The sequence below is a fragment of the Bombina bombina genome, chromosome 7 (genome assembly GCF_027579735.1).
Source record: "Bombina bombina isolate aBomBom1 chromosome 7, aBomBom1.pri, whole genome shotgun sequence".
Classification (NCBI taxonomy): domain Eukaryota; kingdom Metazoa; phylum Chordata; class Amphibia; order Anura; family Bombinatoridae; genus Bombina; species Bombina bombina.
The window spans coordinates 568,798,170-568,814,733 of NC_069505.1; the positions used below are offsets into that span (position 1 = coordinate 568,798,170).

Below are 16,564 nucleotides of genomic sequence, written 5' to 3' on the forward strand. Positions count from 1 at the left end.
GAACTAAATATAGGTGCTTTTATCGATAAACATTGAGTATCAATGTATGAATTTAGTCTGTGTAGTATAAGATATCCAATTCCAAATGAATACTTTTAGAATGTCTAGTATTCAACTTTAGAATCCAAAATAACTCTTTTTTTTAAGAATCTATGCCTTTTTACAATTTCAATGGTCTGCACTCCATAGTCAGGAATGCTAGTAAGATAAAACCATTGAAATGTTTTGCTATGGCAGAGTCTTTTTTGAAGTTTTCTACATCCCTAAGGTGCTCTCTGACTCTCTCCTGGAGTTCACGAGAGGTTTGGCCTACATACAGTGATGGCAAGTTATTAAGCATATAACCCATCTTGTTCTGCATGTAGCATAAAGGTTAATATGAAGTGTTTTTGCTTACAGTTGAATGAAAGTTATTTCCCACTGTTACCATTTTACATGCTTTACAATTGAAGTTATTACACTTAAAGTTCCCCTTGCGATGCAACCAAGTTGTAGTATTAGTATTATTGACCTGGATCATACTGGGAGACAACTTTGAACCTAGAGTTTCTGGTTTTCTAGAGACAAATTTACATTTGTTGATAAGTGGGGCCAAGGCATTGTCATTGTCTTCTAACCTTATATATTTCTTAAAAATTTCAGCAACCTTGTTGAACTGTAAGGAATAATGAGTAATAAAGACAATGAGGCCGAATTATGAAAGGTCTTGCGGACCTGATCCGACAGTACGGATCTGGCCCGCAAGACCTCGCTGAATGCGGAGAGCAATACGCTCTCCGTATTCAGCATTGCACCAGCAGCTCACAAGAGCTGTTGGTGCAACACCGCCTCCTGCTGACTCGCGGCCAATAGGCCGCCAGCACGGAGGTGTCAATCAACCCGATCGAATACGATTGGGTTGATTGACACCTCCCTGCTGGCGGCCTAATTGCGGCGGACAGGGTTATGAAGACTCGCCAGAAACACGGCCCTTCAAGCTCCATACGGAGCTTGATAAATGGGCCTCAATGGCTTCCTCTGAGAATGATCTCTCCATTACATTTTCTCTAACTAACTCTTACATTAATAATTTGATGCTGATCTGTTTTAAGCCTTTGAAATAATCTGTTCAACCTTTAAAACTAGAAAATCCAGATGTTCGATATTTCAGGCAGGCTACTGATTTCCAACAAATCTGCTTCTAATAAATCTAAACACAATAGGGTAACTGGTAAGAAAAATATGTTACAACAGAAAAAATGTATTAGATACATATTTTGGTACTGGTGCATTTCTCACAATAGCTTCAATCCCCTTTTCAGTGCTACTTTTACATCTTTATTTTTTAAGCTGTATATCAGGGGATTGAGCATGGGGACGGCAGCTGCATTAAAAAGAGAAAACAGTTTGTTATAATCCAAGCTGTCCATAGAGGTTGGAATCAGGTATTGGCAGATGATAGTGGTGTATAGGAGAATTACAACTGTGAGGTGTGAGGAACACGTGTAGAAGGCTTTACTTCTCCCGGTGCTAGAACTTATTCTCAGAATGGCAGCAATGATAAGAATGTAGGAGATAAAGGTTAGAGATAAAGGGATCAAAATGCCAAGCAAGGTTCCCTCAAACTGAATGACAAGTTCAAGAGCAGTGGTATCACTGCAAGACATCTTAATTAAGGGGACAAGATCACAATAAAAGTGGTTTATTACATTAGTAGTATAGCAAGTAAAATGTAATACCAGGATGATGTGAGGTATAATTTCAATAAATCCAAGTACCCAACAGATGGTCGCCAATAGACCACATAGTCTACGGTTCATGATCATATGATAGTGCAAAGGGTTACAGATGGCAACATAACGATCAAAACTCATGCCCGTGATTACTAACAGTTCATCAGCCATTAAAGATGAAATTAAATACATCTGTGTCATACAAGCGAATAAAGAAACACTGTTATCCCCTGTTATGTAGTTCAGAGGGACCTTTTGTAGAGTGAGAGTTGTACAACACATGTCCAGGACGGATAAATTTCCTAGAAAGAAATACATAGGTGTGTGCAATTGATTATCCAGGCAGATAAGCAGAAAAATAGTCATATTTCCACCAAGGGTGATAAGATATATGAGAAAAACCAAAAGGAAGATAATAGTCTGAAGTTCAGGGACATCAGAGATACCCTTCAGTATGAAAAATGGCACCACGGTCTGATTTGCCAGCTCCATCTTTATAAATAGCTGTTGTCTAAATAATCATGTTCCCCTTATTAAGAAAAAATGGTATATTGATCATTGATTAGTATCACAACAAAATATACAAAATTAGATTTATTTATTTTAATTTACATTGGACTAGTTTGGGTAAACAGAGAAGTATAAAAATTAATGAACCAGTAGGCAGTTTGTTCTCTATTTTGTCTCACCTTTAATGTGTTCCCAGTGGTCCATTTTACCTGCTGGATTATATTTGTTTATAAATGGATATTTTACCTTTATTTGTTATTTGCAATAGCTAATTTTCCCTGTTATATGTACCCAAAATATGAGTAACAAACATTTTCTTTGTAGAAAAGCTATGTAAATAGCAGACTGTGCCACTATTTACCAAAGCCTGGCGGACCTGATCCAACAGTGCGGATCAGATCCGCCAGTCCTTGCTGAATGCGGAGAGCAATACGCTCTCCGTATTCAGCATTGCACCAACAGCTCACAAGAGCTGCTGGTGCAACGCCGCCCCCTGCAGACTCGCGGCCAATAGGCAGCCAACAGGGAGGTGTCAATCAACCCGATCGTACTCAGAGCAGGCGGACAGGTTATGGAGCAGCGGTCTTTGTGACCGCTGCTTCATAACTGCTGCTTCTGGCGAGCCTGCAGGCTCGCCAGAAACACAGGGCATCAAGCTCCATTCGGGACCAATATCCATAGGCACCAATATCACCATAATATTACTGTAATAAGACAGTAATATGAAAATAACATCCAGAGACAAACAGATTGGCAAACACCTGTCTGTTTCTCTCTGGATGTTATTTAATTCTGACCTATGCTTCTTATTTAACTTAACCGTTTATATTTAACTTTATGTGGTGGACTTTGTTGTGGATAATGCCCTAAGATTTTTTGATAATAATTTTGGTCTGTTTTTCAGCGAAACTATATTACTATAAGCCCACCCCAGTCTTGTAGGGATCTTTTTCAATCACTGAATTCTCCACAATGGGCCTTTTTATCCTGTAATCTGTTCATATTAGGGGGTATATTTATCAAATGTCGGGCGGACATGATCCACTGTAGCGGATCATCTCCGCCCAACATTGCTAAATGACGTCAGCATAAGCTGTTGACATTTATTAGTGCACAAGCATTTCTGGTGAAATGCTTGTGCATTGGTGCCCCCTGACAGATGGATCACACGAAAACAGCAGCATCTGCTGCTTCATAAATCTACCCCTAGGTTTTCAAACGGTCATTGATAAGTAATGCAATTTAATTTTTTACTTTAGATACTTTTGTATTTCTTTCCAGGTTAAACAGACAGTGACAAATGGAAATATCTGTATCCTCTTTAATTGCTTTTATTTTAGTATCTTTCAGATACTGTTACCCATTTCTGTTTTTATAATAAGTTAATAAAAGTTAAGTTTTATGTTTGGCCTCTCACACACCCTTAATCATGAAGTTAGTGCCTACAGGTATATTTTTTCTCTATCTTTATTTTTGATGTAATTTCATCATACCCTGGCACCCCCCCCCCTCTCTATTTAGGGTTCTGATGAGTGTATGGGAAATACTATTGAGGTATAATATAGCACACAGTTCAGCATCTTCCTTTTTCCTTTCAAATATGAAAATACTAAATAACATAAAAATAGATTGGGAGTATAGTACACTTCAAAATGCAGCCATTTGACAGATTGTATAGCCCATGTTATTGCACCTAAGTTTATATTCTACATAACTTGAAAATATATTTTGAAATGAAAGTATATTTAATTATAATAAAAGAAAAAAGAAAACAAGGGGCGCCTCATAGTGTACCAATGCTAAAGACAACAATCAATGTGGTCAAAGAAATCTCACTCACAGTTTGAAGATGTACCATAAGTGAAAGAGCCGCTATCCGAGCAGGGTGACATACACAATGGTGAGCCCACTGGTGTCATGTTGTTGTGACTTTGTCCGCCTCCTCTGTCGATCTGTGAACCAGAGTGTGTGGATAACTTTCACTGGATCCAGCCAAGATGGGATGAAGTATAACTCAGACTCTACAAATCCGCAATGTACAAAAATGGGGCTCAGCAAAATAAAATAGGTGTACACCCAAAGCACAATTAATGCAACGCATTTCTCGGCCGCACACAGGCTGTTTCTTCATGTCTGATGAAATGGTCCGTGTGTGGCTGAGTATTAAAGTACTTTTTTTAACTTATATAACTTCCTGGCTTGGGCAGGAAAGAAATATTTAAAAATGATGATTTTGCATTTTTTTAAATGATTTAAAGGACACTAACGGCTAGATTTAGAGTTTTGTCGGTAACGACCCGCGTAGCTAACGCCGGCTTTTTTCTGGCCGCACCTTTAAATTAACTCTGGTATTGAGAGTCCATATAATGTCAGCGTTAGGCTCCAAAAAAGGAGCGTAGAGCATATTTAACGCAACTTCAACTCTCGATACCAGAGTTGCTTACGCAAACGGCCAGCCTCAAAAACACCTGCAAAAAAGCCGCGTTCAGCTCCTAACGCAGCCCCCTACGTCTGCACCTAACACTCTAACATGTACCCCGAGTCTAAACACCCCTAACCTTACACTTATTAACCCCTAATCTGCCGCCCCCGCTATCGCTGACCCCTGCATATTATTATTAACCCCTAATCTGCCGCTCCGTAAACCGCTGCTACTTACATTATCCCTATGTACCCCTAATCTGCTGCCCTAACATCGCAGACCCCTATATTATATTTATTAACCCCTAATCTGCCCCCCACAACGTCGCCTCCACCTGCCTACACTTATTAACCCCTAATCTGCCAACCGGATCTCACCGCTATTATTATAAAGTTATTAACTCCTAATCCGCCTCACTAACCCTATCATAAATAGTATTAACCCCTAATCTGCCCTCCCTAACATCGCCGACACCTAACTTCAATTATTAACCCCTAATCTGCCGACTGGAGCTCACCGCTATTCTAATAAATGTATTAACCCCTAAAGCTAAGTCTAACCCTAACACTAACACCCCCCTAAATTAAATATAATTTTAATCTAACGAAATTAATTAACTCTTATTAAATAAATTATTCCTATTTAAAGCTAAATACTTACCTGTAAAATAAATCCTAATATAGCTACAACATAAATTATAATTATATTATAGCTATTTTAGGATTAATATTTATTTTAACCAGGTACAATAGCTATTAAATAGTTAAGAACTATTTAATAGCTAAAATAGTTAAAATAATTACAAATTTACCTGTAAAATAAATCCTAACCTAAGTTACAATTAAACCTAACACTACACTATCAATAAATTAATTAAATAAAATACCTACAATTACCTACAATTAAACCTAACACTACACTATCAATAAATTAATTAAATACAATACCTACAAATAACTACAATGAAATAAACTAACTAAAGTACAAAAAATAAAAAAGAACTAAGTTACAAAAAATAAAAAAATATTTACAAACATAAGAAAAATATTACAACAATTTTAAACTAATTACACCTACTCTAAGCCCCCTAATAAAATAACAAAGACCCCCAAAATAAAAAAATGCCCTACCCTATTCTAGATTACTAAAGTTCAAAGCTCTTTTACCTTACCAGCCCTGAACAGGGCCCTTTGCGGGGCATGCCCCAAGAAGTTCAGCTCTTTTGCCTGTAAAAAAAAACATACAATACCCCCCCCCAACATTACAACCCACCACCCACATACCCCTAATCTAACCCAAACCCCCCTTAAATAAACCTAACACTAAGCCCCTGAAGATCTCCCTACCTTGAGTCGTCTTCACCCAGCCGAGCCAAATTCTTCATCCAAGCGGGGCAGAAGAGGTCTTCCATCCGATTGAAGTCTTCATCCAAGCGGGATCTTCTATCGTCATCCATCCGGAGCGGAGCGGCAGGATCCTGAAGACCTCCGACGCGGAACATCCATCCTGGCCGACGACTGAACGACGAATGACGGTTCCTTTAAATGACGTCATCCAAGATAGCGTCCCTCGAATTCCGATTGGCTGATAGGATTCTATCAGCCAATCGGAATTAAGGTAGGAATATTCTTATTGGCTGATTCCATCAGCCAATCAGAATATTCCTACCTTAATTCCGATTGGCTGATAGGATTCTATCAGCCAATCGGAATTCGAGGGACGCCATCTTGGATGACGTCATTTAAAGGAACCGTCATTCGTCGTCTAGTCGTCGGTTGAAGAAGATGGGTCCGCGGTGGAGGTCTTCAAGATGGAGCCGGTCCTCATCGGATGAAGATAGAAGATGCCGCTTGGAAGATGATGGTTGCCGGTCCGGATCTACTCTTCTTCCCGGATAGGATGAAGACTTTGGAGCCTCTTCTGGACTTCTTCAGCCGTCGAATGATGGAAGTCTAGCCCCCGCTTGGGCTTAGATGAAGATTTTGGAGCCAGGACCGATCGGTGATACCCGGTGAGGTGAAGATAAGGTAGGAAGATCTTCAGGGGCTTAGTGTTAGGTTTATTTAAGGGGGTTTGGGTTAGATTAGGGGTATGTGGGTTGTGGGTTGTAATGTTGGGGGGGGGGTATTGTATGTTTATTTTTACAGGCAAAAGAGCTGAACTTCTTGGGGCATGCCCAGCAAAGGGCCCTGTTCAGGGCTGGTAAGGTAAAAGAGCTTTGAACTTTAGTAATCTAGAATAGGGTAGGGCATTTTTTTATTTTGGGGGTCTTTGTTATTTTATTAGGGGGCTTAGAGTAGGTGTAATTAGTTTAAAATGGTTGTAATATTATTCTTATGTTTGTAAATATTTTTTTATTTTTTGTAACTTAGTTCTTTTTTATTTTTTGTACTTTAGTTAGTTTATTTCATTGTAGTTATTTGTAGGTATTGTATTTAATTAATTTATTGATAGTGTAGTGTTAGGTTTAATTGTAGGTAATTGTAGGTATTTTATTTAATTAATTTATTGATAGTGTAGTGTTAGGTTTAATTGTAACTTAGGTTAGGATTTATTTTACAGGTAAATTTGTAATTATTTTAACTATTTTAGCTATTAAATAGTTCTTAACTATTTAATAGCTATTGTACCTGGTTAAAATAATTACAAAGTTACCTGTAAAATAAATATAAATCCTAAAATAGCTATAATATAATTATAATTTATATTGTAGCTATATTAGGATTTATTTTACAGGTAAGTATTTAGCTTTAAATAGGAATAATTTATTTAATAAGAGTTAATTAATTTCGTTAGATTAAAATTATATTTAATTTAGGGGGGGTGTTAGTGTTAGGGTTAGACTTAGCTTTAGGGGTTAATACATTTATTAGAATAGCGGTGAGCTCAAGTCGGCAGATTAGGGGTTAATAATTGAAGTTAGGTGTCGGCGATGTTAGGGAGGGCAGATTAGGGGTTAATACTATTTATTATAGGGTTAGTGAGGCGGATTAGGGGTTAATAACTTTATAATAATAGCGGTGCGGTCCGCTCGGCAGATTAGGGGTTAATAGGTGTAGGCAGGTGGAGGCGACGTTGAGGGGGGCAGATTAGGGGTTAATAAATATAATATAGGGGTCGGCGGTGTTAGGGGCAGCAGATTAGGGGTACATAGCTATAATGTAGGTGGCGGCGCTTTGCGGTCGGCAGATTAGGGGTTAATTATTGTAGGTAGCTGGCTGCGACGTTGTGGGGGGCAGGTTAGGGGTTAATAAATATAATATAGGGGTCGGCGGTGTTAGGGGCAGCAGATTAGGGGTACATAAGTATAACGTAGGTGGCGGTCGGCAGATTAGGGGTTAAAAAATGTAATTGAGTGGCGGCGATGTGGGGGGACCTCGGTTTAGGGGTACATAGGTAATTTATGGGTGTTAGTGTACTTTAGAGTACAGTAGTTAAGAGCTTTATGAACCGGCGTTAGCCCAGAAAGCTCTTAACTACTGACTTTTTTCTGCGGCTGGAGTTTTGTCGTTAGATTTCTAACGCTCACTTCAGACACGACTCTAAATACCGGAGTTAGAAAAATCCCATTGAAAAGATAGGATACGCAATTGACGTAAGGGGATCTGCGGTATGGAAAAGTCACGGCTGAAAAGTGAGCGTTAGACCCTTTTTTTAATGACTCCAAATACCGGAGGTAGCCTAAAACCAGCGTTAGGAGCCTCTAACGCTGGTTTTCACGGCTACCGCCAAACTCCAAATCTAGGCCTAAGTAAATATGAATATATATTTTTTTACATTTACTGACCCTCTAAAATTTTTATCTTCTGCAGCCTACAAATGACTGGGCTGAAAAAAACATATCTGAGCCTGTCAAAGGGAACCCCTGAAATTCTCAACAGATTTCTTTACTTAGAGATTTAAAAACATTTGACACCCATTATAGTAAAACTTCCGCCCTTGAATGTGTTCCCACTTTTACATTTTTTTTTTGTTATTGGAAATCACAACTTTTATTGTTGAAACATCCACCTATGCTAAGGTGTCTTCAAAAAAAGCTTTGCCAACAAGAGTCATCAGAAGAAATTAACCTCCCAGTGGGAGAGAGCCCAGCATTTTTTAAAGGACGTTTCTGCATAGTAGTTTTTAGTTTGTTTTTTGTTATAGCTATTTTAGGGGGATATCAGTGTGTGCAGGTGACTATTACTGTGCATAATTATTAGGCAACTTAACAAAAAACAAATATATACCCATTTCAATTATTTATTTTTACCAGTGAAACCAATAGAACATCTCAACATTCACAAATATACATTTCTGACATTCAAAAACAAAACAAAAACAAATCAGTGAACAATATAGCCACCTTTCTTTGCAAGGACACTCAAAAGCCTGCCATCCATGGATTCTGTCAGTGTTTTGATCTGTTCACCATCAACATTGCGTGCAGCAGCAACCACAGCCTCCCAGACACTGTTCAGAGAGGTGTACTGTTTTCCCTCCTTGTAAATCTCACATTTGATGATGGACCACAGGTTCTCAATGGGGTTCAGATCAGGTGAACAAGGAGGCCATGTCATTAGATTTTCTTCTTTTATTCCCTTTCTTGCCAGCCACGCTGTGGAGTACTTGGACGCGTGTGATGGAGCATTGTCCTGCATGAAAATCATGTTTTTCTTGAAGGATGCAGACTTCTTCCTGTACCACTGCTTGAAGAAGGTGTCTTCCAGAAACTGGCAGTAGGACTGGGAGTTGAGCTTGACTCCATCCTCAACCCGAAAAGGCCCCCGCAAGCTCATCTTTGATGATACCAGCCCAAACCAGTACTCCACCTCCACCTTGCTGGCGTCTGAGTCAGACTGGAGCTCTCTGCCCTTTACCAATCCAGCCACGGGCCCATCCATCTGGCCCATCAAGACTCACTCTCATTTCATCAGTCCATAAAACCTTAGAAAAATCAGTCTTGAGATATTTCTTGGCCCAGTCTTGACGTTTCAACTTGTGTGTCTTGTTCAGTGGTGGTCGTCTTTCAGCCTTTCTTACCTTTGCCATGTCTCTGAGTATTGCACACCTTGTGCTTTTGGGCACTCCAGTGATGTTGCAGCTCTGAAATATGGCCAAACTGGTGGCAAGTGGCATCTTGGCAGCTGCACGCTTGACTTTTCTCAGTTCATGGGCAGTTATTTTGCGCCTTGGTTTTTCCACACACTTCTTGCGACCCTGTTGACTATTTTGAATGAAACGCTTGATTGTTCGATGATCACGCTTCAGAAGCTTTGCAATTTTAAGAGTGCTGCATCCCTCTGCAAGATATCTCACTATTTTTGACATTTCTGAGCCTGTCAAATCCTTCTTTTGACCCATTTTGCCAAAGGAAAGGAAGTTGCCTAATAATTATGCACACCTGATATAGGGTGTTGATGTCATTAGACCACACCCCTTCTCATTACAGAGATGCACATCACCTAATATGCTTAATTGGTAGTAGGCTTTCGAGCCTATACAGCTTGGAATAAGACAACATGCATAAAGAGGATGATGTGGTCAAAATACTCATTGGCCTAATAATTCTGCACTCCCTGTATGCGTGTGTACTAAATAGACCACCTTAGAGTCCTTCAGGTACACATCCTTTGAAAATATAAATACATTTAATTTTATCTTCCCTTTATCTTTTTCTAACACAATACAAACTAAAAGTACTGTTGTGTGAATATGAACAGCTCTTAAAAAGCTGGCATATCTGATGCAAGACAGGAGAGTGCTATTAAAGTTATAATATGATTGCAATACAGTTCCTACAGAGAAACTGGATTTTCAGTAATGGTAGAGATTTTCTATTAAATTCTTTTTTTTTAAAATGTTTAGGATTTATTGATAAACTTTAAAGACTTATTGCACTTGTAGTATAAGCAATTATTAGAAAAAAATATTAATAAAAATTAATTATATTTGTAAGCTTTAATAATAATTGTTTTTGTCACTGATGTTCCTAATAATTATTATTAATAGTAGCAGTAAATATTGTTTTTATTTCAGTGTTCCACAAATTATTGCATTCATGTTATATCTCCAGTTTAAAAAAAAAATCTTTTTTATTTTTTTCTTAATTTTTTAGTGATTTATTGATATACTTTAATTGACCTAATTTATTTATTTTTTGTCACTTTAATTATTATTAATATTAGTAGTAAATATTTTTATTTCAGTGTTCCACAAACAGGGCCGGTGCTAGGATTTTTGGCCACACAGGCGAGGATACATTTTGCACCCCCCAGTTACATACCATACCATACCTTTGCTGGTTTTTAAAAAATGTTACAAAGATGTGCTAAAAAATTAAAGAAAATCATTTACCTACAATATATGTTTTATGTATTAGTTTTCTATGGGACACAATATATATATATATATATATATATATATACACACACACATACATACAGACACTATATATATATATATATATACACACACACACACTATACATATATATATTCAGATTGTATTTTAATTTGTAATTTGTTCCTCAATAAGTTATTGTTCCCATCACCTCTCTAAATCATTAGTAAAAGAGGCAAGGGGCACACATGCACAGAGAAGAAAGCTTTATAAACAGTACAGCATATATTGTAAGCATCAACTTACATTTAAGTATAGGATCTTGAACTTCTCACGTTTTCAAAAACCTTTATTAATCTAATGGAAGGTTTTTGAAAACATTTTTCCCTCTTAGAAAGAGAAAATACCAACATAGGGTAGGTTTTCCTAATGGGAAATGCTCACAGAAAAAAGATGGTTGACAAAATAAACTTTATTTGCAGATATCATACACTGCCATGTACAGTAACAACAGAGAACAGTAAAATTATTATGTGCACATTATCACTACAATTTATATTTTTATTACATAAAAAAATCAATATAAATGATAAAAAGCCAACTGTATATATAATAATACATATAAATATATATATATATATATATATATATATATATATATATATATATATTAAAAAAAAATCTTGTGTTAAAAATCATTTGATATTAAAACGTTTTATGGGTTAATCATTTGCAACTTTTGTTTACAGCCTACTATATATATATATATATATATATATAGTAGGCTGTAAACAAAAGTTGCAAATGATTATAGTAGGCTGTAAACAAAAGTTGCAAATGATTAACCCATAAAAAGTTTTAATAGCAAATGTTTATTAACACAAGATTTGTTTTTAATATGTATATTTATTTATATATGTATGTATTCTTTGATAAAATAAATTGTAGTGATAATTCACACATGATAATTTTACTGTTCTTTGTTGTTACTGTATATAGTGTATGATCCATATTTGCAAATAAAGTTTATAGTTAATTCCAGGGTCAGGGATAAATCATATGCAAGTTGAGGAGGATAGGGTGAAGACTGGCTAAGAAGGGGTTAATTAGCACTCATTCCTGTAATTAATAGTGTCTATGTTGATACATTCAACTATAACTAAAGGGATAATAAAGTTTAAAACTTATAATTTATTTAACCACTTAAAAAGAAAAACACACAAAGGGTTTAACAAATTGCTCCACACACACACTGGTGATAAACCTACTGCAATATACCCAGACAATGCACACAGATTCCACCACCCCCCTGTATTCCTGGCCAGTAACAGGATACGCTGGCTTCAGGTGACAGGGATGGTTTCTCTGCTGTGTGCACATGTCCCTTGCAGAGGATTCACTGTGACCGGAGTAACAAAATACAAATTGTTAAAAAGCAACTATATTTGAATAGTCTACTAATGTGCAGTGCACAAACGCGTTTCGGCCGAGTAGCGGCCTTTCTCAATGTGCAGATTTAAAATTGACAAGCCGAGTATCTCATTACCCGTGTCTTATATATCCACCTCCGGTGTAATTTGTCCAATCACAGCGTGCCTATAATACACGCCCACCTTTGGACGAATCACGCTCGATTTAATACTTTCATGCTGTAGAATAAGACTCGGTATCCGATTATCTAAATTAAGGGTTAGCACCAGGGAACATTATATCCCTTTTTCCTGTATTGTTACCTTCACAGTGCCAGACTATTTTTCTATCATTGCATATGTTATTTGGTGGGTAAACCACATTTTCTTTAGTCTTTGAGCACGTGATCTATATACTAATATTACCACTTAACACTTATGGCAGGCTTTGATTTAGGAGCAGAAATGCTTCAATGGTCAGAAGATATTAAAAAACTAACAGTTGACTTACAGGGTAAAAACACAATTGACAATACACAAATAGGGGAATGGTTACTGTCTCTTAAAAATTTAAAACGTATTCGCAAACGCCAAATAAAAAGACAATGGAACATAGGAATGTTTAACTTTTATAAGGACAATCAGGTTATACCTAGAGGCCTAAGGTTGAAAATGTTTCCCTCATTTCAAGATCTCAAACCCACATTAAAATCAAAATGGGAAGATGCCTTTTCTGAATGCTCATTTAAACTTATAGGATATTTGATAGAGCATGAAATGGACAAACTGAATGAGCTAAATGAGGAAGTAACCACAATAGGCAGTGAACTTAAACAGTATGAGTCCAAGGAAGATTTTCAGAAATCCTACACTAAAACTAAGGAAGAGGTAGAGAGATTTGCGAAATACATTGCAAATAAAAAAGAAAAAAAGATTGACAGAGACTTGACTGACTATGCAAACAAATCTGTTTATTCATGGAATACTAGTAAATCTAGCATTATAGATTCAGATTATTCTGATAGAGACTGTGAAACTACAGATGGTGATATCTCTGAGGATGAAATCAGACCTAAACCTATTCTAAGTAGGAGAATTACCCCACATAACAACACTGGGGATATCCCTTTAGGCGTAGAACTCGTAGAGGGAGAGGTAAACAAACCCAGAACCAGAAAGCAAGTCAAATTCAATCAGAAATCATTCCCCAAAAAGAAACAAGTCAAAAAGAACTAAATATAATTAATCTATCTGACAAAATTTTGACTGAAACTCAGATCTCAGTTTTAAAAAAAGGCCTGTCATTTGTTCCTACAGCTAAACTTGACAAGTTTGAGACTATTAAAGATGTGCATTTATTTACAAGGAAAATACTACTTAAGAAATATTTTTCCTCCAATTCTGATATAGAGGGTTTAGATAGGAATGATGTAATTGCAATCCAAGATCTTATCTCCCTCTTAGAAGAATCTGAAAGGGATCCCAAAGAGACACTACATAGTGATACAAAGTGGCGAGATGTATTAAAAACCAAATCTAAATTTATACCCCCATCAAGCACTTCACATAATACTGCAACATTTCTTGATTTAGTGTGCAGAGACATTTTGGCCATTCCACCAGAAATGGATACATTGGCTGATAACCTCTCTGAGGAAGAAAAATTAGCACTTAAATCTATGAAACAATGGACGGATGTCCAAATTAAACAAAGTGATAAGGGAGGTAATATTGTAATATGGCCCACTGAAATGTACACTACTGAGGTTAAAAAACAATTAAATAATCCAAAGAATTATAAAAATCTCTTTGGGAACCCGAACCCAACAGAGGACTTTCTTAAACAGTATAAAAAATTGATTTGTTCAGCGGCTGCTGAAGGCATCATTGATAAAAAAGAGCTACAATATCTAGATGTTAAACACCCCACAATAGCAACACTATATCTATTACCTAAGATCCACAAAAATCTAGAATGCCCACCGGGGAGACCTATTGTCTCCGGCATAGGGTCAATGACTGAAAAGGCCAGTAGATATGTGGATGCTAGGCTTAGATATATAGTGGATGGTCTGCCCTCTCATTCTAGAGATACTATGCACATACTAAATAAAATTAACACATTAACTGTAAATTCACAGTCGATTTTAGTAACGTGCGATGTGGAGTCTCTCTACACAAGCATAGATAAGAAGTGGGGGTGCACTGCAGTGTCCCATTTTCTATAAAAAAAAAAAAGATCTCACAGATGAAACCAAACAATTTATCATTGATCTGTTGGAGTTTGTGCTAGAACACAACTACTTTGTCTTTGATGGCAAGTTTTATCTTCAGCTGTGTGGAACGGCGATGGGGACATCCTGCGCCCCTACTTATGCTAATATATACCTGGGCTGGTGGGAGGAAACTGTAGTTTTCCAGAATAATCTTCTACAGTTTACCAAATATATTACCCACTGGTCCAGGTATATAGATGATATCTTTTTTGTATGGGAGGGCTCTGCAGAACTACTCCATGAATTTATCTCTACCCTTAATGATAACCCTTTTGGATTGTATCTGACTATGACACATGATGTTAAAAAGGTAGAATTCCTAGATTTAACGATTAACAAAGGTGATTACAATCTAGAGACGAAAACCTTTAGAAAGCCTACGGCCACCAATAATATTATAAATGCAAATAGCTTTCATCTCCCCAACACTATTAGGAGTTTACCTATTGGGGAATATCTAAGGATCCGTAGAAATTCCACATCATTAGATTCTTTCAAAAAGGCTGCCAATGAACTAAGGGAGAGATTACTGTTGAGGGGTTACTCTAGAAAGTCTCTCAAGAGAGCCTATCAGAAAGCATTATACAAAAATAGAGAGGAACTTCTCAGACCAAAAAAGACAGAGGGAAATTCCAACCCTGTAAGATTCATCTCTACATATTGTAGCCAAAGCCAACAGGTGTCTAACATACTATCAAAACACTGGCACATACTACAATTAGATGAACAACTAAATTCCACTATCCCACAGAAACCATTGTGCACCTATAGACGTGCCAACAATTTAAGTGACCAACTAACTTCCAGCCATTTTGATAGAAATGCCAAAAAAGCCCCAATCTACAAAGGTTCCATAGCATGCAGTAATTGTAAAAACTGCATATACATGGTTAAAAAGAAATATATGATGGATAGATTCAATAGAAAGTGGACAATCCAGAATCACATTACCTGTAAAACTTCTAATGTGATCTATTGTCTATCCTGTGGCTGCAACTGTTTTTACGTAGGCATGACTACTAGGCAAATGGGTGTTAGAATTACTGAACACCTCAGCAACATAAGAAATGCAGCAAAGGATGTAGAAAAGGGCAAACAAATTACCAGTGTTGCAAGGCATTTTTTACACCATCACAAAGGCAAAACTAACACTTTTCAATGCTGGGGACTGGAAACAACACGTCTAGGTATACGTGGGAAAGATATGGAACAAATACTCCTTAAAAAATAAGCAAGATGGATATTTAATCTAAATGCTGTCATGCCCAATGGCATGAATGAGAATAATAATTTTTGGGCTCTCCTCTGATGCTTTAAGTTATTGTACATATCATTCTTTATTTATTTCCAATTCTTTTATTCTTTGTAAAAATATGACACATCTGGATAACCATCAGTAAGCCGTTTTCTGATGTGCACCCAGAAATAAAATTTGCTTAGGAGGTTCTTAGATACATTTGTTTTTAAAATGAATTAATTGTAATGATATTTTAATCATAATGACACATATAAAACTTTTGAACTTTTTTGTTCATATCTGTTTACACCCTCCTCTAATCTTACCTTATGCAGTACATGATGTAGGGTATTTTTTACCCAGGTATCGCACTGTATATATGATAATATCAATGAAAGGATATTCACTATGTATATGATTATTTTTATTTTTACTGTCTCCAATCCTCTCTTTGCAAATTGGCACTGAGTTCAATGTCAAGCATAGTTCTGGTCATCAGTCTGTGTGGTGAAACTCATTATTATACTTTTTTGTATTAATAAAATGGCTAAGTGCGGATCAACCAATATTAGGGAGACAGCAACATCTGCATACAATTCAATTCATAACATCTTAAACAAATAAATAAATAAAAATTCTTCTAATGCTTTTTACATTAAACCATTTGAGTAATCAAA

General features: G+C 36.7%; 1 protein-coding gene across 1 annotated transcript; it reads right to left on the reverse strand.

Annotated features, from left to right (window-relative positions):
• Positions 1 to 1,274: 1,274 nt before the first annotated feature.
• On the reverse strand, positions 1,275 to 2,204 carry LOC128636086 (olfactory receptor 1038-like). The gene has a single exon (XM_053689150.1). The coding sequence runs from the start codon at positions 2,202 to 2,204 to the stop codon at positions 1,275 to 1,277; it is 930 nt and encodes a 309-aa protein (XP_053545125.1).
• Between the last annotated feature and the right edge of the window lie 14,360 nt (positions 2,205 to 16,564).